The 24,104-nt window shown below is 40.0% G+C and overlaps 1 protein-coding gene across 5 annotated transcripts in view; it reads right to left on the minus strand.

The window, feature by feature from the left end:
* Nucleotides 1–24,104, minus strand: part of LOC126329352 (phosphofurin acidic cluster sorting protein 2) — a 668,535-nt gene that overhangs the window by 58,926 nt on the left and 585,505 nt on the right. For all 5 annotated transcript variants that reach the window (XM_049996154.1, XM_049996187.1, XM_049996211.1 and 2 more), the window contains 3 exons: nt 20,301–20,455; nt 18,467–18,680; nt 18,223–18,265 (listed from right to left, as the gene is read on the minus strand). In XM_049996154.1, coding sequence (XP_049852111.1) covers nt 18,223–18,265; nt 18,467–18,680; nt 20,301–20,455 — 412 coding nt within the window. The remainder of the gene's footprint in view (nt 1–18,222; nt 18,266–18,466; nt 18,681–20,300; nt 20,456–24,104) is intronic.

Here is a 24,104-nt window from a genome sequence, read left to right on the forward strand (position 1 = left end):
AATTTGGAGCCTTCTAGTGGCTGAGGGCTGCAAATGTGTACACATGAAGAATAAATATGTAGAGTGTTAACAACATTTGTTTTATTTGAAAAGCTGCAACAAGCAGCAAGTGACAGTCGCATTCTGGTCGAAGGTGCTGGTTGTGGCAGGCGAGTGTGCGTGAAGTGCACTTGGCTGTGTGAATGTGTGTATGTTTTCTTTGCTGAGGAAGGCTTTGGCCGATAGCTGCATGTGCAACAGTCTTTTCATTGTGCCTGTCTGCAACTCAATGGGTCATCTTTCTGATGAGTAACTATCCTACTCCTAATATTATTCTTTCTATAGATTCCTTTCAGGTTTCAAACATTCCTTCTTTGACTGGCACTTGCTTGTCTTCTGAACTCTTCATAGTTATCTATTTTCTCTAGAATTTTTTTTTCAATTTTGCTGTATTCAACATCCATCTTCCTCATAGTCCTGTATTCTGCTACAGCATTGCATGTCACCTCTTGCCACTTCTGCTTTGTTCTTTTGCACATCTTGTCAATCACAGTTTTTAGATGTATGTATTCCCTTGTGCCTGATTCATCTGTTGCACTTTCATATGTTCTCTTTTCATGAGTCAAATTCTATATCTTATCAAAGTTGCTACTCACGATATTGCAGAGATGCTGAGTCGCAGATAGGCACAACAAAAAAACTTTCACAATTGTGAAATTGCATCTACCTATCTTACTGAAAAGACAAATTTGTGAAAGTCTTTTTGTTGTACCTATCTGCGACTCAGCATCTCCGCTAAAGGGTGAGTAGCAACTTTCCTTCTCATAATACTGTTACATTCCATCCTACATTTTCCATTGTTTGATTATAGTCTTCTTTGTTTGCGGCGTATAGACATTGTGAAGATAAAGATTCATCAGAAACTGCTTTCTTAATAAGTAAGTCCTCTAAATAATCAAATCTTATATAAATTTGTCATTTCAGTAAGGTAGGTAGATGGAAATGGAAGAGAAATCATACTGTCTCTGTTTCAGTTTTAGTTTTGTCCAAGGCCTTGATTACTGTTGGCTATAAAATCCTTCTAATCAAGCTAGAAGCACTAGACGTAAGAGATATAGCAAATGAGTGGTTCCATTATTAGATAGAAAATAAAAGGCAACAGGTGGAGATAGTTTACACGTCTACTGATGATAAACTTTTAGGAGAACAGTTGTGTTCCTCAGGGTAGTGCATTAGTCCAATTCTGTCCTTAATAAATATCAATGACTTTCCAGAGAGTATAAGACATGGTCACTAATAAAACACCGGAAATTACCATTAGAGAAAGTAAATGAAACCCTCAAGGGTGTTTACGATTGGTCAATGTGTAATGAATTTACATTGCAAAGTTTGTAGGGATGTATATTGATTACCAGTTAACATGGAATGAATACACATAGATACTGGCTAAAAGTTTGTCTTCGGCGTGTTATGCTCTCAGGGTTCTATCACAAATTTGTTACAACCAATGTCTTGTGGTTACTTACTATTCCCACATACACTCAGTTATCAGCTATGGGATTCTTTTCTGGGGATCAAACACACAAAATATGGACACAATTTTTGAAGTGAAGAGCAGAGCCACAAGAATAATAACTGAAAATAGTAGTCGGCCTCATTGTAAACAACCATTAAAAAAACTGGATATCCTTTCTGCACCAAGTGAGAACATCTATCAATCTGCCTTGCAAATCAGGGAAAACATTGCTAATAATTATATATATAATTGTGGAGCAAGCATCATTTGTATTTACATTTAACCAAGGAAAAACTGAAAAAACTGAAAATAGTATTTTCTATCAGGAAATAAAATTGGATGATAAACTGCCCAAAAGATGAAAAAGATTATTAAATACAGGGTGAGCACAAAGTCTTGCCCTGATTATAACAATCTATCACAGAATAACTATTTTACATAATAAGTTACATTTGATGTCATTACAAAGGTTAGTGTTACTAGTTTTTTTTTAAAGGCCACTTACATTAATAAATCTCAACATGTGCTCCCTTGGTAGCTCGGAGAATGTCGAGGCGGTATTTCAGTTCCTGACAGGTGTTTTGTAACATGTGTTCTATCACAGTACCCACAGCAGCTTGTATCCTAGCCTTCAGTTCGTCGACGTCAGCAACTGGTGTGATGAAGACTCTGTCCTTGATATAGCCCCAGAAAAAAAAGTCAAGGGGCATACTGTCTCGAGATCAGAGTGACCAGCAGGGTGTTGGACCATTCCTTCCAACCCACCGATGCTATTTCAAGGACAGTGTCTTTGTCACACCAGTTGCTGACGTCGACGAACTGAAGTCTAGGATACAAGCTGCTGTGGGTACTGTGACAGAACACATGTTACAAAACACCTGGCAGGAACTGGAACTGGAATACCACCTCAACACTCTCCGAGCTACCAAGGGAGCACACGTTGAGGTTTACTAAAGTAAGCAGTCTTAAAAAAAAAAAAAAAAGAAAAAAAAAAGAAAAAAAAAAAAAACTAGTAACACTAACCTATGTAACGGCATCAAATGTAACTTATTATGTCAAATGGTTATTGTTATAAATTTTTATAATCAGGGCAAGAGTTTGTGCTCACCCTGTACATTTGTTTGAAAATACAGCTAAAAAATTCTTCACAGGTAATGCATATTACCTAGAATACTCACAGCATTACTTAATAATGAAAGGGAGGATAACTACAACACTCCACTATGTTACAATACATGGTCAGAATATAATGCTTTTGCAGGAAAATAATGTGTATGATAGTAATGTCTTGTCATTCTCCTGAGTTCTATGTCTCTATGTGAGGATATGGAGAAGTGCCACATGTACAGGCCTGAAGTCAGTTTTTCAAAAATAAGGGAATGCAAGGTGCATACCAGAATGTTCATGGCTGTCCAGGAGTCACCAGCGTCCACAGCGTGCACAGTAGCAAACTATGTCCTATATTATGAGTACTCTGGTTCAAACTATGCAATTTCAGAAGAACATTGTAAAACAGAGACTAGCACATAAGTCAGTGCAAACGATAAGACACTGACCTCATATTCAGGAGGATGGAGCTTGCTCTGTTCAAACATACAGGTTTAGGTTTTCCATGGCTTTCCTAAAACACTTCATGCAAATGCTGGATAATTCTCCCACCAAGGCCATGGCCAACCATCTGTCCTATCCTCATAAAAGCACAGTTATGAATTTGTGTGAATGTATATTTTTAGCTATTTATTTTCTTTGCTTGATAGTGACAAATCCTCTATCATTGTGAGACGATTCCTAGATGAATAAATAACATCAAATCATGTCAATCACAGCTTATTTCCTTTGCAGTAACAAGCAAATATGATACTACAATATGCTAATTTTCTACATAATTAATAGTTTATCCAACAAATTCTGCAGACACTATGTGGTGTGTGTAACTCTGAAAGGGCAAATTGTTCTTGATCCATCATGAAATGGGGAAGAAATATGTCTTTTTGTCAGGTGGACAAGACATGAATCTAATTATGTTATGCCAAAATGTATTACCCTCTACCAAATATAAACATTTTTGTGACATTGGTAGCACTCTATAAATAAGCATACAATACTGGTAATTTATGTGTCATAAAAGGGTTTTTTTTTTAAGCAAGCATTCACAATTTAGTAACTCACTATAAACTAAACACAGTATCTGTCCCCATTTTCCTATCCTCATCCTGTCCCTGTCTTATCCTTTTTCCTACCACCCCTTGTCATAAGTAAAGAGTGGGGTGGACAGGGCTCCTTAGCCATAGTGAAGGCAACCTGTCTACAGGTGACAACCCTGAATAATAAGCCTCTCAAGTTAACAAGTTGGGTAGTATCTTGGACAGTGGCTCACAATTCTCCTGTGAAGAATAATCTTCAACTGAGCATGTAGGGAAACTACCCCAGGTGGGGAGTCTGCATGAACATGCTTTGAGGATGAGTCGGAGCACACGGAAATCACCGGACATAAACTCAGACCAAGATGGCAAAGCTCCTTCGCAACATTCAACGCAAATTCATTGATCAAAGTGAGTAAATTGAAACATCTGACCGATTCATTAACACAACACAACATAGTACTGACAGCAGCACAGCAAACCAGATTCACAGATGATCGTGTCTTCGAGTCCCAAGGATACAGAATCCTCAAAGGAAAAGTGGGTCAGCGGGTAATGAAGAACTACCCCACTTAGGTACAGGATTTATAATCAGTCAGAAGATACTGGATTCAGTGATTGACTTCACTTCCAAAGCAGTTGTGTATCCATCCTCTCCCTCAAACCTGCTAAAAAGGGTTACAGTGTAGTCAACATACATGCCCCAACCAACCAGAACAACAGATGCAATCCACACAGAACTGACAAATTCTGGGAAGACTTAGAAGACAATTTCTCTAAAGTTCCAGAGATACACACTGTCATATTGCTGGGTGACTTCAATGCTCAACTGAGAAGAGAGAAAAAGTAGAGAAATATAGTGGGCAACTATCCGGCACATATGAGAACCAACCGCAATGGGGAATGGTTGGTGGATCTGTGTAGGATTTTTGGGTTGGTAATGCTTCAAACGCCTGCCAAGGAAGCAGAAGACTTGTACTTCACCAAACACCAACTTGGGTGAATTCCAGATAGATCATATGGCCATTTCAAGACAGTCTCAAAAGAAAATACAAAGCATGAAGGTATTAAGAAGTGTAAATCTGGACTCGGACCACTACATCTCAAAGATCAAAATGAGACTCCAGCCTAGAAACATTAGAGGACACAGAACCTTCAAGATGGTAAGATCTGATGTAGAGTGACTTAAGAACAGACAAGAAGTAAGCCAGAGACTGAACAGTACAGATTTCAACAGCTGGGACCAACTGAAGGAGACACTTGTGAAGCTGGCCAACGAATTTGGCCTCCCTCACGAGAAGAAGGAAGCATCCGTGGTGGAATGAAGACTATGCCAATGCAATAACCCAAAGACAGACACTATGGCAGAAGTGGAATTGTAAGAAAACCAAGAAAAATTGGGAGGACTTTTTGGAACAAAGAAGGCTTACAGCTAAGCACAGGAACCAAACGGACCTTCGGACAAAACCAACTAACCCAAATCAAAGAGAGCTTTGCTAAGAATAACTCCAGAGTTTTCTACAAAACCTCAAGCACACACTTAGAAAATACAACGCCAAGCCTTCACTTTAGAGACTTTACTCAACTGTGATCCACCCAGCGAAGACCTCGACTATGAACAAACGACGCCAAACCTGGACTCTCTGTCTCCTTCACTGGAAGAAGTTGGACAAATCATTCAACTTCTAAAGAATAATAAGGCAGCTGGAGAGGACTCAATCATTGCTGAGCTCTGGAAATGTATTGGAAGCATTGCCATGGGCAAGCTCACCGAGATCATCCAGGACATATGGGAAACAAGAATTACCACTTGATTGGAACATGGCTCTGATCCATCCGCTTCACAAAAAGGGAGATTTTACTGATCTGAACAACTATCATGGAATTTCTGTTGTTCCGGTAACATACAAGATTCTCTCCAAGGCATTACTAACAAGGGCAGAAGATCAACTGGATGGTCAACTGGGAGGGTATCAGGGAGACTTCACAAAGACCCAATCCTGTGCTGAACAGATTCTCAACCTTAAAACTGTACTGCCATACTCCAAGATGAGAAACCACAAGGTGCTCGTCACCTTTGTTGATTTTAGGAAGGCCTATGACTCCACTGATAGAGAATTGCTTCACAAAATACTCCAGGAACTAGGACTAGACAACAAAACCTGCAAACTCATTCTAGAAACCTTGACCAACACCCATTCCAAGGTCAAATTTAGAGGTGAGATCTCAGAAAGCTTTGAGATAAAAACTGGAGTGAGACATGGGGATGGACTCTCCCCACTGATTCACTTGAAATGGCAACAATGCAGGTAAACTGTCTCAGGAAAGTGGGTCTCCAAGTGTTATCGGAGAAAACATAGTTCTTCACCAACATCAAAGAAACTAACAGAGAGATGTTACTAGACCAAGGAAACATCAAAAGGACTCAGAAGTTTAAGTATCTCCGTAAATGGATTGAACCCAACTTATCAGAAAAAACATCATTATCCATGAGAGTCAATAAGCTGGAACTAGCCTATCGACTGACTACGAACGCCCACAACTAAAAATGGCTGTCAAGCAACCTGAAACTTAAGCACCACACATCAGTGGTGCCCTGTATGCCATGGAATGTCTTTTGACGAACTGGAGAGGTCTGGTGGACAAATTGGAAGTCAGAGAGAGGAGAATCCTCAGAAAGATCCTAGGCGTGGTAGAAGAAGATGGGGAATTCAGAAGGTGACATAATTTGAAGCTCTACAAACATATTGAGAGGCTCTCTGACTGTGCAAGAAAAAGAAGGGTAGCTTTTTATAGCCATGTTGCAAGATTGCTCCCAAACAGATTGACCTACCGTCTGTTCACCTTCAAGCAAAACAAGAAGGTTTACACCACTTGGTTGACAGAAACTGAAAAGGATGTTAAAGAACTGGGAATAACTGATCCCCGGAACAGACAGTCTGTGAAATGTACCATGAAGGAAGCCCGAGGGTTTCAGGAAAAGCCCTAAAGGAAAGGTAACCCCTGGACAGAAGAAAGGAAGGAGTTACACTGGCAGTGGATGCAACAGTACTAGGCAAAGATCAAAGCCCAACAATTGAACAAGTGTGGTCCAAAGTAGGTCCATTCGAAACAAGAAGAAGAAACATAGTAAGTACTGATAATTGCACATTTATTCTGGTTGTAGATAGTTGCTGCACAAAATTAAGCATATGTTGCTTGAAACTAAACATTGTGGTAACTGTCACCTTTAGTGGTGGATTCCAGGTGAATGACATGAGAAAGAGGTTTTAAAAATCCGCAATGTATCAACAATACATATAGATATCTGCATATAACTCTGGTAAATAATACTCCTCTGCTTTCATCACAGCTCTTTTTCACTGGATTGCCATTTCATAACACTGAACTAATTATTGGTCACAAATATGAGCATAGTAAATGGACAAGTAGGTCTACTGACAATGGTCATTTTATCATGCAGTGATACCATGGACCTTGCCAGGGAGAGGTGGTTTGCATGACTCAGTGGTTCCTGAAAAAGGGCAAGTAGCCTTTTCAGTAGTTGCAGCGCCAGTAATCTGAATTATTGACAGGTGTGGCCTTGTAAAATTAGCCAACAGGATGGTAGTGTGAATGTCTGAAAACAAGGGGAAACTACAGCTGTTATTTCTCCCAAGGGCATGCAGCTCTACTGCATGATTAAATAATGATAGCATCCATCTGGATAAAAAATATTCAGGAAGTAAAATACTCCCCCATTTGTATCTCTGGGTGGGGACTATTCAGGAGGATATTGTCATTAGGAAAAACAAAATTGGAATTCTTACAGGTCAGAGTGTTAAATCCTTGATTATTACTAATTTCCTTTCTTCGTTAGGAGCCTCCAGATTCATGTGTGGCTTGTTTTGCACGTCTTCTTTCTTCTTCTGTTTTGACAACATTGATCCTGTCCTGTACTACTGCCTGCAGATTCCTTTCTTTTACTGCCTGCAGATTTCTTTCTTGTGTCCCTACAGCCTTCCAGTCATCTCTGACTTCCTTCACCCAGTTGTTTCCTGTATGACATGTTGCATTCGGTATCTTCTTAGTCAACCTCTCCTCGTCCATCCTCATGATTTATCCAACAAATCATAACCTCCTCTTCCGCATCTCGTTCAATATGGGTTCAATATTTTCATACAGTTCCTATCATGCTCTGTGTATCCAGATATACCTATGGTTTTTGTTGCCTCATATGTCTCTCCTCTAACTGTATACAAGTTTGCTTGCTGAGTGTGGTTGTTTCTGATGCATAAAGAGCAGCACTCCTTACAGTTGCTGTGTAATGTCGCAATTTGGCATTCCGTGACAGATTTTTCTTGCCATATGTTGTTTTCACCGCATACCAAAGTTTCTGCAAAAGCTGTGCCCTGTCTACTGTGCTAGTGTTGCTCTGTATGCCACCAGTAACCTCCCCCCGCAAATAAGAAAACTGTTGACTTTCTCAACCTCTTGCCAGCTATCTTCAGTCAGACTCAGTGTTCAATGTATTGGTCTTCTTATATGGAATCTCCAGTCCGACCTTTTCTGCTGTTTCTGCTAGGTTGTTAGTGCTGACTTTGCCTCTTCTTCTGCCTCATTTAAGAGTGCCATGTCATCTCAAATGCCAGGCAGTTCACTGTTGCATTATGTTTGACATTGCACCATATTTGCACACCCTTGATCTTCATGTTACTATTTAGTTGTCTCCACTGTCTCACTACTACGTCCAAAACCAGGTTAAATAGAACTGGTGGCAGTCTATCCCCTTGCCGGACTCCCGTTTTTATTTAGAAGCTGTCTGACAGCGTACTGCGATACCTGATCCTGGCAGTGGTGTCACTTAATGTTTCCTTTATTACTGTATGCATTATAGCATCCAGTCGTCTATCTCCTAACACATCAAACAGAGCACTTCTGTCAACTGAATCATAGACCTTTTGGAAGTCCACAAATGTCACTACTATCTTTTTTCCTTTCCTACATCTGTGTTCTATTATCATTTTTACTCCAAATATCTGTTCTGTACAGTTACTCCCTTTTTTAAAGCCACACTGGTAGTCTCTTATTGTCAGCCCAAGTTGTTCTTCAACTCTGTTCAGCAAGATTCTTGACAAAACCTTGTACCCTGTGTTTAAGAGAGAGATGTCCCTGTAGTTATCCAGTACTTTCTTGTCCCCTTTTTTGTGTAGTGGTATTATAATGGCTTCTTTCCAGTCTGTGGGTATTTTCTTATTTCTCTATATAGCCGTTATTATATTGTACATACTTCTTTCTATTTCAGCCCCAACCAACTTGATCTCTTCAGCACAGATATCATCATTGCCTGATGCCTTGATGTTTTTGAGGTTTTTAATTGCCTCTGCTACTTCTGTCCTGGTGGGTGCATTCTCTATATCATCCTGACTTTCGTCCCTAGAGTGTAAGTGTGTCCACTTTACTGTCGGTGCTTTTGCGTTCAGCAAATCCCTAAAATACCTAGCCATTTCCTCACACATCTCTTTCTCTCAATGTTTATTGTGCCCTATTGTCCTATTACAAAAGGTTCTTTTGCCTTGAAGCCCTTAATTCTGCTCTTCATTTCTCTGAAAAAGACTCGTCATCTGTGTTTCTTGAAGGCTGTGTTTGATTCTTAAAGTTTCTCATTTTATCTACTTCTCTTGGCATTACTGATCGTTTTGATAGCAATTTATCTCACATTCTGGAAGGTCAACCATTCTTCCTGCTTTTTACAGGATTGTCATTTCATCCATGCTTTCCTCCTGGTCTTGACTGCATTCTCCCATTCATCCGTCCACCATTCATGCTTCCTTTTCTTGTTGTTACTAGCCAGTTGCACTGCCTCTTCTTCCATCATATCTTTCTCTCTCTTCCAATCATTCTGAACTACCATTCTGTTTGCACACTCTGCACTGTGTTTTTTCAGAAGATTTAGGTCAATTCTGGGAGTGTTTATGGACCTATGTTTCCTTGCTCTGTTGGGTATTCTTCTGAATTTTATTTCGATCAGGTAGTGATCTGATTTCATCCTGCTATTTTTCCTCACTTCCGTGTTCATAATGTCTCTGTGATTCTTGTTATGGTTTGCTACATGGTGCAGCTGTTGTTCCCCAATCCTGTTTCCAGGGTGGACCCACGTTGTTTTCTTGCTTGCCTTAGCATTGTAATGGGTGGTCATTATTCTCATCTTGTGTCTCCTACACGGGTCCACTAATCTCTCACCATTCTTGTTTGTTCTCTTGTGGCCTGCATAATCTCCCACAGGACCTCTAACTTCCTTTTCATGCCTATTTGGGCATTAAAATATCCTAGCAAAATAGTGACACCTCTTTTGTCCACATCTGTCACTACCATATCAAAAGTGGACCAAAGATGTTCAGTTTCTGCTTTGTCTTTTTTGTTCTTATCATTTGTTGATGCATGTGCATTTACTATTGTATGGGTTTTGTTTCCCATTTTCATTGTCAGATATGACAGACTCTCTTTTATGCCCTTCCACCCAGTGATACTATCCAGGTATCTACGGTCTACTACAAAGGCTTTGCCAAACAAAAGATTGCTTTGGCTCGCCAACACTGGGTTTCCCTTTCAGAATTATGAGGGTTGTTTCAAAAATAAGGTTCCCACATTTCTTTTTAGACACAAGGAATTTGTTATTCAAAAAAATGATTACACGATTGGAAATGTTGATCTTTAAGTTATTTTTTCACACAGTCTCCATTTTTTTCTATGCATTTTTTCTGTCGAGTAATCCATTTTTGCATTTCCATCTCAAAGAAGTCTGCCACCAACCCGTTGAGAAATTGGAAACTTCTTGTTGCAACTCCTCATCCCACTGGAATCTGAGACCGCCTAGGTGCTCCTTCAATTTTGGGAATAGATGGAAATCGCTGGGTGCCAAATTGGGGCTGTAAGGGGGGAGGGGTGGTCAATGACAACCCAGCCAAATTTGTCAATTAACTCCTTCGTTTGTTGCAACACGTGTGTGGACAGGCATTGTCGTGGTGCAGCCTTACGCCTTTGCTGATTTTTCCCCTATGACGAGTTTGGATTGCCCGTCTGAGCTTTTTCAAGGTCTTGCAATAACCTGTCAAGTTTTTGGTGGTCCCTCTAGGCATAAAATCAGTGAACAGAACACCATGCCGGTCCCACAACACCGATGCCATGATTTTTCCTGCTGAAAGCTGCTGCTTAAACTTCTCTGGTGGTGGTGATCCGGTGTGTTTCCATTGGCATGATTATTGTTTCATTTCCGGAGTAATGTAATGGCACCATGATTCATCCTCCATAACAATGGAACCAAGTAAGTCTTCCTTATTCTCGTCGCATTCATTCCAGAACTTCCAAGCGCAGTCAACGTGCAGCTGTTTGTGGATTTCTGAAAGCATGTGCGGCACCTAGCGTGTGTACACCTTGTGGTAGCCTAGCTTTTCATTCAATATCCTGTCAATTGAAGCTTCAGAAGCCTCAGGAATTTGAGCAACCAGTTGCCGGGTGGTGATTTGCTCAACTTTCGCCACAACTCCGTTGGAGATTTACGGCCTCCAACTTCATTCTTCATCATGGACGTCTGTACAGCCATTGGCAAACTCAGTACACCATTTGTGGATGTATTGAATGCTTATACACATTTTCCCATACACTTCAATCAATTTCCAATGAATTTCTACAGGTGGTAACTTTCTTGCGTGCAGAAATCAGATGACCGCACGAATTTCATACCTGGCGGTAATGGCAATGACGGGCTCCATCACCTATGGCTTTCGGGCAGGTACTGACCGTTGCAGAGCCACGCTGGTTGTTGGAATCGGTGAGGGGGATCCGGTGAACACAGTGGTGCCAGATTTCACATTGCACCATGCACGGTAAGGGCACAGAGTTGGGAACCTTACTTTTGAAACAACCCTCGTACATATCCCTCTGATTCGATAAAACTTTCATCCCTGAATCTGTTTCCTGTAGTGCCAGTATTCCAATCCCAAGTTCTCTCATACTATCAAGAGCTTGCTTTAGCTTGCCCACCTTCATCATTACCTTTATGTTTATGGTTCCCATTTTAAAAGTCTATTTTGGTCTAATTTTGTATCTGTGATTTAGATTGGATTTTGATGTACTGGTAGGTACCCTAATTGGATAATCAGGTTGGAAAATTTACAAAGGGAAATGGATAGACTGAATATGGTAGAAATTAGTGACATGGAGAGGCAGGAGGAACAGACTTCCGCTCAAATGGCCACAGGGATATAAATACAAAATCCAATAATGGTAATACAGGAGAAGGCAAAATAATGGCTAAGAAAATAGGAATGAGGATAAAGTACTGTGGACACTGTAGTGCATGCATTATTGTAGCCAACATCAATAGCCAACACACCTCATCACAGCAGTACAAGTTTATATACCACTAGGTCTGTAGACAATGAATAGATTGAAATAAAAGAAATTATTTTGACAGTTAAGAGAAGGAAAATTTAATTATGATGGGGGGACTGGAAATTGGTGGTAGGAAGAAGAGGAGGAGGAGGAGGAGGAGGAGGAGGAGGAGGAGGAGGAGGAGGAGGAGGAAACAAAAAATAGTTCGAGAATATGGACTGTAGGAAAGGAATGAAAGAGAAACGTGCCAGTCAGAATTTAGCACAGACCTTAACATAATCAGAGCCAAGAAGTGGTTTAACAATCATGTAAAAAGATTGTAGGTAAGACTGATTTGGAAACCAAGTTTTAAATTGTATGACATTTTTGGGGGCAGATGTGAACTCTGATCATAATTTATTGGTTATGAAGTGTGAGTGAAAACTAAAAAAACAGCAAAAAGATAGGTAATTAAGGAGATGGGATCTGGACGAGTTAACAGAACTAGGGGTGTTGAAAACTTTCAAAGGGAGCAATAGTAATGTTTGACTGAAACAAGGGAAAGGACTGGAGTAAACGATGAATGGGTAGCTTTGAGAGATGAAACAGTGAAGGCAGCAAAGGATCAGGAAGGTAAGAAGACAACGTCTAGTAGAAACCCTTGGATATCACAGGAAATGTTCAATTTAATTGATGAAAGATGACTATATAAACATGCAGCAAACAAAGCAGGCAAAACAAAATACAGACATCTAAAAAAATTAAATTAACTGAAAATGCAAAATGGCTATGCAAAAGTGGCTAGAAGGCAAACACAAGGCTGTAGATTCAGGTATAAATAGGGGAAAGACAGATGCTGCCTACAGGAAAATCAAAGAGCGCTTTGAGGAAAAGCAAACCATCTGTATGAAAATCAAGATGGAAGCCAATACTACGTTAAGAGGGGAAACCTCAAAAGCAGAAGGAATATATATAGGGTTATACAGGGAAAATGAACTGCAAAGCCATATTATAGAGGCGGAAGGGGGAAGGAAGTAGATGAAGATGAGATGGTAAATATATATTTGCAAGAAGAATTTGATAGATCACCGAAAGATCTAAATAAAAAACAAGGCCTCTGGAGTAGATGACATTCCTTGACAATTGTTGATATCCTTGGGAGAAAAAGCCACGAAAAAACTGTTCTACATCTACATCTACATAGATACACTGCAACACTACTAGTAATTTCCTTTCTTATTCTGCTCGCAAATAGAGTGCGTGATAAATGACTGTGTATGTGCCTCCATATAAGCCCTAATTTCTTGTATCTTATCTTCATGATCCTTGTGTATGTTGGCGGCACCAGAGTTGTTTGGCAGTCAGCTTCAAATGTTGGTTCGCTAATTTTTTTCAATAGTGTTTCTCAAAAAGAACATTGCCTTCCCTCAAGCGATACCTGTTTGAATTTGTGAAGGATCTCCATAACACTTACATGCTGTTCGAACGTACCGATAACAAATTTAGCAACCCGCCTCTGAAATGATTCAATGTCTTCCTTCAGTCCAACCTTGTACGGATCCTAAACACTCAAGCAGTACTCAAGAATACATTGCACCAGCATCCTTTATGCTGTCTCCTTTACAGGTCAACCACTCTTCCCTTAAAATCTCCCAATAAACCAAAGTCAACCAATCGCCTTCCCTACCACAGTTCTCACATGTTCATTACATTTCATATCATTTTGCAATGTTACACCCAGATATTTAAACGAATTGACTGTATCAAACAGGACACTAGCAATACTTTATCCAAACAGTACAGGTTTGATCTTCCTACTCATCTACATTAGCTTACATTTTTCCACATTTAGAGCTAGCTGCCGTTCATCATACCAACTGTAAATTTTGTCCAAGTCATCTTGTATCTTCCTACAGCCACTCAACTTCAACACCTTACTGCACACCACAGCATCATCATCAAACAACCGCAGATTGCTACCCACCCTGTCTGCCAAATCATTTATGTATGTAGAGAACAACAGTGGTCTTATCACACTTCCCTGGGGCACTGCTGACAATACCCTTGCCTCTGATGAATACTCGCTGTCACGGACAACATGCTGGGTTCTATAACTTAAGGCGTCTTCGATCCACTCTCATATCTGTGAACTTGTCCCATAAGCTTGTACCTTTCTTAACAGTCTGCAATGGGGCACCTTGTAAAATGCTTTCTAGAAATATGGAATCTGCCTCTTGCCTTTCATCCATTGCTCGCAGTATATCATCTGAGAAAAGGGCAAGCTGAGTTTTGCACAAGCGATGCTTCCTTAAATGATGCTGATTCATCGACATAAGGATCTCAGTCTCAAGAAAGTTTATGATATTCGAACTGAGATTATGTTCAAAGATTCTGCGGCAAACAGAAGTAAGTTATATTGGTCCATAATTTTGCAAGTCTGTTCACCTACCCTTCTATTATACTGGCGTCACTTGTGCTGGTGATACATTCACAATAAATGCAAGCTAAGTAAGGTGCCTATGCCACAGAGTACTCGCTGAATTACAGAACTGGGATTCCATCCAGTCATTGTGATTTATTTGCTTAAATCTTTCAACTGTTTCTCTACACGAAGTATGCTTATTACTATGTCATCCATATGGGAGCCTGTCTAATGCTCAAATGATGTATGTTTGTATGATTCTCCTGTGTGACCGATTTCTTGAACATGAAATTTAAAACTTTAGCTTTTGTTTTGCTGTCTTCAACTGCCACTCCAGACAGATCAACAAGGGACTGAATGGAAACCTTAGATCTGCTTAGTGATTTTACATAAGACCAGAATTTTCTTGGGTTCTCTGCCAGGTCTTTTGCAGAGATGTGACAGTGGTAGTTGTATGCTTCATACATAGATCTTTCCATAGTTGCACAAATCTCTACTAACCTTCACTTGTTGTCATTTGTGTGGTCCCTTTTCAGCCGCGAATGCAACAGGCTCTGCTTCCTCAGCATCGTCTGAATTTCATTATTAAAGCATGGTGGTCTTTTCCATCCTTTGTCCACTTACTAAGCACATAACTCCCCAGACCACAGTTTACAATCTGCTTAACTTTGCCTATAATTCCTTTACATCCATCTTACTGGAATAACTGATGCCAGTTCTCTGTCTAAGTAAGATGATAACAACTGCCTATCTGCTCTATCTAGCAGACACATTCTGCTAGCCTTCTTGACTGATTTATTAACTTTTGTAATCATAGTTGCTATAATGACATCATGATCACTAATCCCCATTTCTAACTGTTATTGTCTGTAAGGTCTAGCCTATTTGTAGCTACCAGATCTAACATATTTCCACTGCATGCTGGCTGCCAAACTAGCTGCTCAAGAGAGTTTTCATCAGAAAACATGTTCGAAAGTATTTCGCATGACTGTCTGTCTGTATCCCCAGCAATGAATCCCAGACATCCCAGTCTATACTCAGTAGGTTAGTCACCTCCAATTAGTATTGCACAACCTGTGTTTTTATGTGGTATTTACTACAGACTTTCTTTGAATGACTCTAGAACTGTCACAGCAAAATTGGGTGGCTGGTAAAAACATCCAACAATTAATTTAGTTTCACCTACACCTGTTATACATGACCAGGTAACTCCACTGTACACTCAACTTTGGCCTCAACAGAGAGACTATTTTTGTCAACTGCAATCAACGCTCCCTCTCCTACGGCCTCTAATCTGTCTTTCCAACATATGTTCCAGTGCTCACTAAATATCTCAGAGCTTTCCACTTTGGATTTCAGCCAGCTCTCGGTTCCAAGAATAATTTTAGTGTGAGAACTCTCCCAGAGGGCAGGAAATTCGGACACTTGATTACGACTACTATGTCAGTTTGCTGATAAAATTATGACAGTTGAAGTGTGTTTATTCTGAACACCATTAGACTTCCCTTACTGCATATCAACTGCCAAGTGTTCAACAGAACACCTCATACTATTGCCTAGCCTAAAAACCCTTACGTGCATTCCAGAAGTACTCTGCTACCTGAGTAGCTGCTTCCTCTGTGTACTGCACCCCTGACCTATCAAGGGCAGTCCTACAAATCCTAAAACGATAACGCAGATCTAGAAATCTGCAGCCAAGACGATCACAGAGTTGATGAAGCCTTCGGTCGAGATCCTTGACTTGGATCCGAGCCAAAGGACCTCGATCAACCTTGGGAACAACATTGCAAATTGTGAGCTCTGCCTGCACCCTGCATGTGGGGCCAACAGTGTTCACCACCTCCATCAGCCACCTGCACAGACTGAGGACGGCCTCAGAATCCACGTGACAGGCACCATCGGTGCCGACATGAGCCACAACTAGCAGACGACTGCATCCTCCACGCTCGATAGCCACAGGTGAGGCCACCGATAGCCACAGGCGAGGCCACCTCCACATCTCAGATAAGGCCCTCCAGCAGACTAAATGAGAGCACACTGGTTTTCTTTCCACCCTGAATGCTATCTGCATAACGGGCTCCATAAAGCACATAACACTGGAGCTCCCAATAACTACTAACCCCCTCGCCCGTGCCTGCTCAGATCCTGCTGTAGGAGCAGCCACCTGTCCACTCACAGGGTGAATGGGTGAGGCCAGGCGGCCAGTGTCCACATTGGCCCTCTGCCTCAAGCGGACGTGAATGCGTTACAACCTACCACTCACCCTGCAGCGAGAGTGGACCCACCACATTGGGTGCACTAGGAGGTGCCTTGAAATAGAGCCTGTGGGCAAAACATCCCCAAGAATGTCCCATGCGATGCACAAGATTCTCCACCGAGAGCTGGAGCCTGATGTGCCAGATACTGTATGAGACATGTGAAATACCCTCGGACTTTAATAATAATGTAATAATTCCAATTCCAAAGAAAGCAGTATTGAACTATCAGTTTAACAAGTCATATTTGTAAAATACTGACACAAATTATTTACATGAGAATGGATAAACTTGCAGAAGCCACCTTTGGGGAAGATCAGTTTAGGTTCCGGAGAAATGCTGCATGGATAAAACAGAAGAAGCAAAAAGTTATTTAGAACTTATATAGAAACCAGACTGCAGTTATAAAAAGTTCAAAGGGCAGGAAAGGGAAGCAATAGTCGAGAAGGAAGTGAGACAGGGTCATAGCCTATCCTCGATGCTATCTGATCTGTGCATTGGGGAGCAGAAAATAAAACCAAAGAAAAATTAAGAGAAAGAATTAAGATTCACAGAGAACAAATAAGAACTTTGAGATTTGCAATTCTGTCAGAGACAGTAAAGGACTCGGATGATCAGTCAAATGAAATGGGTAGTGTTGCGAAAAGAGATTATACGATGAACATCGACAAAAGTGAAAAAAGGGTCACAGAAAGTAGTTGGATCAAATCAGGTGATGCTGAGACACTTACATAAGGAAATGAGACAGTACAAGTAGTAAATGAGTTTTGCTATTTGGGCAGCAATGTAACTGATGATGGCTGGAGTAGAAAGGATATAAAATAGAGAAATGCATTACTGAAAAGGAGGAATTTGTTATCGTCTAATACTGATTAAAGTGCTACAAAGTTTTTCTGAATGTGTTTGTCTGGAGAGTAGCAAACAAAAAGAGAATAGAAGCTTTTCAGGGCGCTACAGGACAATGCTGAAGATTAGATGGGTTGATTGAGTAGCTAACGAGGAGTCACTGTACTGAATTGGGAAAAATAGAAATTTATGGTGCAAGCAAGAAAGAAGGGGTTGGATGATAGGATACATTCTGCAGCAACAAGGAATTTGAGGGAAGTTTTGCAGTAAAAACTGTAGAGAGTGGTCAAGGCTTGAATACACAATGCAGGTTCAAATATATGTAGGTTTTAGTAGTTGTTCAGAGATGAAGAGACTGGCACACAATAAACTAGCTTATAGAGATGTATCAAACCAGTCTCTGGAGTGAAGAACACAATAATAATGACAACAATTACCCCACCCCATCACCATCTCCACAACAATGATATAATAACATTGACTGTACACTGTTTTCAAATATGAAGTACTAATAGACATTAAAATATTAAGCTGAAATTGTATTTTCGTGTAGACTATTGCTGATTTCCATGAGGGAAAATATGTTTGTTGGTCAGAGAGAGACTTCTCTTAAAAATTATTTCATTGATAACTAATGCTTGAAACATGTATACAAGTCATGTAAGGCTGTCGAAAGCAGATTAATTTACGTAGTAAATTATGCATACTTACGTTGATGAAAGGTATAAATATTTGAGAAGATTCATCGTCTGAGCTGTTAAAAATAAAAATCGTCATGAATGTCGGTGGATTAAAATGTGACATACTTATAGTAGTAATTCATAAAACGTGCATCTTTTTAGTACTTTAAATTAGTACAAATGTGCAGGGCTTACTAGTATGTTAATCTGTTTTTTAGTAACTAATAAAATCAACACGATAATAATATACAACATAGAAAAGACTATAAAAGTACCTTTTCTCTTTATAAGTTATCATCGCTTCAGCAATTGGCAGTTGAAGAATGGCACTCGCATTATGCAGATAACGATGAACCCTATTGAGCATTTCTTGGCAGTCAGTCTTTTGTAGCTCTGCATGTTCTAAAAGTTCCTTCCAGCTATCCACTGTGAATGCAGAGGCATATACGGCATCCAAAGACCCCAGATACCGAGCTAATGTGTTGTTGCCTACAAAAATAAAGCTGTGCAGAGTTCAAAACTAAGCAATTTGGCGTTTCAGTTTCACTATTGTCCTGTGGGAAATAATAACTGCTAGTTATTAAATCTTGTTCTATGTAGAAATGGTATGCTACAAGTGTTAATACCTCATAAATATAATCAGTAATACAAGATATCCCAATGAGAAGTTAAATTTATTTTTTTCAGGAGAGAACATGCCAATATGAAACTTCAAATGAGTAGAGAGAGATAAAATGCCTACTTAGTAACATGTAAGAAAGTAGTAACTCCAGAGTAAAACGTAAAAATTCAAATGGATTAAGTTTTTGGAATGAGATCATTGTACACCAGTCAAGAAAGGAACAAGAGTGTTAAGAGAAAAAAAGGTAAGAAGTAATTCCTCAAAGACATCTAAGAAGCTATATCACAGACAGCACCCACAGAAGGTGAAAATAACTCAGAAACTAACAATGTAATGTTAAATCTACAATAGGAGTGATGATAAATGACAGAAAAAGCTGTTGGTAAACCATACATAAATTAACGATAAAATGGGGATGAAGCGGTGAAGCAAAACATATATGTAAAAAAAAATTAGGTGAAATGTGGAGGAGGAGGGGGGACATATAAACGATAAATATGTAAATGATAAATAACTAATTAATGGAAAATCTCATATAAAGATGTGAAACAATTACTAACAAAGAGATAGAGGGGCTGGCCAGTACTTACCTCAGCTCAGTACAGCCGATAGAAACACAAAAAACAACCATAAATTTAAGTTCCTAGCTTTCGGAAAGCTAGGAACTTAAATTTTCGGTTGTTTTTTGTGTTTCTATCGGCTATACTGAGCTGAGGTAAGTACTGGCCAGCCCCTCTAAATGATAAATAAGAAAGACATGTGAGTATGAAAAAAAAAGAGGATGCAAAGCCAATGCTGAATTGGTGGACTCAAAGGTAAAAATGAGATGAAGGCAAAAAGACAGTGTGTCTACTCATAAACTGATAGTTGACAGATACACAAAGAAATGTAACATTGCTAGCTTTTGGAACCAGGTGTCCATTTTTTCTGGCAAAAAGCAAGAAAATATTGGAGGAAAAGAGACTGGAAAGGCTTGCATATACAGGGAAAGTCACCCTCAATATTGTGTCAAGGAAGACTTACCAGACAGGATGAAATGAAAAATGGATTTTCTCAAAAACTGGCTCTGAGCATCATGGGACTTAATATCTGAGGTCATCAGTCTCCTAGAACTTAGAACTACTTAAACCTATCTAACCTAAAGACATCACACACATCCATGCCCGAGGCAGGATTCGAACCTGTGACCGTACCGGTCGTGTGGTTCCAGACTGAAGTGCCTAGAACCGCTCGGCCACACCGGCCGGCTGGATTTTCTCATCCTGCCTACTAACTGAAGGCTTCTGGGAGAGCAATCATTTATCAATGAATATAAAAAAAGCTATCATAATCATCATAAAATATTACTAAAATTATGTTACACACTGATTACATTGTTATATGATCCAACTAAACTATTATACAATTAATGTTTGTAGCATCCCTGTTAATAAACTATGCTTCTACTTGTGATATAATAAAATCTGTCAACTATATAAATACTTTACCTAAAGGAACTATGAGGAATTTGATGTAGTTCTGCCAGTCAGGCGGTTTCAAGGACAGCTGGTCCACATAGAGCCTTAATACTGAATTCACAAAACTGTCAGAACCAGCAAGCAAAACTTTAATAGGAGGAGGTGGTTTTGCATTGCTGTTACAGCTGTGGGAAGAATTTGGTTTGTCAGTATTGTATCATACCAGCATTTAAATTTTTAAAATTTATAATATAGTGCATTTAAATGTTAAAAATGTTGGCTTTCCAGTAAAAGAGTTACAAAAATTGTAATTAACTTTACTCAGATTTAATGGTAAAATGTGTATTTCAATTATTTAATTTTTTTTTTTTTTTTTTTTTTTTTTTTTTTTTTTTTTTTTTTTTTTTTTTTTTTTTTTTTTGTAATACTATATCTTCTGTTTGAATAGGTGTTTTAACAACACTGAAAGTTGAATGTTTTCAAAAAAGTTATCAGTCATCACTTGGAACACATGCAACAATGCATGAGTACAGGATTACATTCAACTAGTGCAAAAATTCACTCATCATTCCCCTGCAAATGTAAGATACAGTAGATAAATGGACTGCAGCACCTACATGATATCCTTTGTTTTCTTTCCTGATATGGTGCACATTCTTCTGCACTGCAGACAACCACTCTGCCACTGTGCTATTGCAGAATAAACAAACCTGAGCTTGAAACACACAGCACGTCCCAAGCAAGTTGACATAGCAGTTAACTCACCAGCTGTATTGTGAAACATTCGCTATGCCTCAATTCTGCAGACAACTAATAAATACTGTCTGGAATAGGGCCACTAATGCATCCCCAGAGAGATCAAAGGAGATGAGCTAGAAATGGTCTCACAGTACTGCCAGTGAAATCACCACCACACCCTGATTACCCCAGGAGAAAAAAGTCGACTGTACACTCATACAACCCCCAGGGATTGATCCTGTCGTTAAGAAAGCTATCAGGTGGCATGCAAGAGTGATGATGGATTATCAAGTGGCTCAGACTGGGATAGGTTATAATCAAAGACACGCTGATATGAGGTTTCCTTCAACTACTAGCAGCAATGTTTATGACTGTGGGGAAACACTGAATCTATGTAGTGCATCACATATAGTGATCCCTAGGTCTAACATGCTCAATTAAGAGTGGTATATGGAAGTGTATGCAATGGGCTAATATTGTCTATTGAGACAAGGAGGAGTAGCATATCCCTCATCTCGGAGCAAGGTGAGAGAATTCGAAGCCATGGAGGAGAATGTGATTGAGTTTTTCAAGGACAGGATGATACTGCGTAATCACAGGTTTACTGGTATCGAAGGAACAAATGGTATGGGAGATTTGTTTATGGATGTACTAGATAGAATTTTATCAGTAAGGTTACCAGTATATTTTGACAATTCCTGCTTTCCACTGCAGGTGCAATGTCCACAGATGGCAAAGCTGTAAGGAAGAGACTTTTGGAAGTGGAACATGTGACAGTTGTCAAAGTGGAGGTGGTGTTGGTGGGTTGATATGGACAAACATATGAATGAGGCAATATTGACACTAAGTCTGGTCTTAAAAGAGAGTACAAGAGATGTGGTGTACAAGGATGTCATGTCCACAGTAAGTAACAAGGATTCTGATGATAATGTGACAGGAACTGCAGACAGGCACAGAAGGAAATGAGCAGTGTCTCTAACACAGTGTATTGACCTTGCAAAACTCCCATCACACATACTCTTCTTAAAATCCAGTCTGGCACCTGGTACTGCACCTAATGGACTTACCATTAAAACTGGCATCTCTGGCTGTCACCCACCCTACCATAAGAACCTTCACCTCTTCCAATTACACCAGTCTCTCACTATCACCTATCTGGTCCTTCGCAAATGTAAAATTCAAGCTCGAACACTACTTGACACCCTGTAAACATTTTGGAAGATCCTGGTACTCTGTGACCCTAATTTTCTGAATTCCATCACTGCAATAGAATATTTTGCCCTTCAACAGCTGGAACAGCATTCCCAGCACCATCTGATGAAACTGTCCCAGCTACTCCCGTTTTATGCCTGCATGAGACTACCTTTAACTACGAATAAAACCTATCATTATGATCCAACTCTCCCCCCAACCCCTGTCAACCTCTCGTAGCTCCATATCCATACCTTACTGACTTAGTCCGTCTTCCACATCCCCAAAAATTTCATCCACCTTCTGCAAAACGCACTACACCTGAACACACCTGTGAGACTGTTGTCAAATTTTTTGTCAAAACTCTCTAACCCCTGCAGAACTGTCGGCCCTTTCTAAAGGCCTCATCTTTAGCCCCAAGCCTAATTTCAACCACAATGGACTTGTAAAAGATGTCCTTCCCTTTACTCATTCTTTGCATTGGATATATTTCTTCACCCCACACCTCACTGACAACAGACAACCAAATCCACGTATGGAAGCATATTTAAGACAGTCCCAACCTCCTTCCAACAGTGATTCACTTCCAGCTTTCAGGAATTTGCAATTTCTAACATGGTCTCACCATCCATTCCTAAACCTCTCCTGAGACACTCCAACATCACTCTTATGGAACACCCTGCTTGCTCTAACCTGAAAAACAACAATCCATACCATACCATCCATCCTGAAGAGAAAGGTTTCATCTCAGTGGTCATGAATCATAGTGACTAAGTGGCTGAGGATCTCTGCCAGCTTTCTGATTCCACTGTATACAAATCATACTACCATGATCCTATCACAGAAGACCAACATGATCTCAAGCAGCTCCTCACACCAGAAATTCTGCACACTCCTTCCTTTTACCTACTCTACAAGCCCAGTCCCACAAATCTCCTGACTGGTTATCCCCTTGTGGCTGGCTATAATGCTCTGACAGAATGAACTCCTTTGTTGTCCAACACCTCCAAACTATTGTCTGTAATCTCCCATCCTACATTCAAGACACTGCTCAGTTTCTGTCCTGTTACCACAAGACTCCTCATTGGTCACTAAGGCTATGACATCCTTGTACACCATCCTTGTGGCCATGAAGCACTACTGCTGTTCCCAAACTCACCACCTCTTTCCTATCCTCCTAGCCAACCACATCCTGCCCCACAGTTATTTCAGGCCAAATCTTTTTTTTTTTTAAAAAAAAAAAAAAAAAAGAGAAGAAGAAGAAGAAGAAGAAAGCAAATGGTACTGCAATGGGTACTCACATGGCACTGTCCTACGCCAACTTATTTAGATCTATGGGCCATCTGGACAAATACTTCCTATCCAATCATCACCTAAAACCTCTTGTCTGATTCAGATTCACTGATTAGACTTTCATGATCTGTTCCATCAATAAGGACAACCTTTGCTCTTTTCTTCATAACCTCTACATCTATTCGCACAACTGCTTCACCTGGTCCTCCTCAACTCATTGATCCACCTTCCTAAAAGTCAGTCTCCTCTCAGATGGCTCCATAAATGAGTCTATCCATATCAAATGCACCAACCACCAACTGTACCTCCACTTTGACATGTCACCTGTTCCATGTCAGAAAGTCTCTTCCTTAGAGCCTCGACATCCATGGACACCGCATCTGCAGTGAAAGCCACATCTGCAGCAAAAATCAGGAGTTGCCAAAATATATCGATAGTTTTACCAGAGTCTTTACTAAGACAATATTCTACCCTGCCCACCCATAAACAAATCTTCTGTGTCATTTACTCCTCTAAAACCAGTAAACCCGTTTACCAGCCACCGACTAGCATTCCTCTGATTACCCAGCATCACCGTGACCCTGAAAAGCTCAATTACGTCCTCCACCAGTG

The sequence above is a fragment of the Schistocerca gregaria genome, chromosome 1 (assembly GCF_023897955.1).
Source record: "Schistocerca gregaria isolate iqSchGreg1 chromosome 1, iqSchGreg1.2, whole genome shotgun sequence".
Taxonomy (NCBI): domain Eukaryota; kingdom Metazoa; phylum Arthropoda; class Insecta; order Orthoptera; family Acrididae; genus Schistocerca; species Schistocerca gregaria.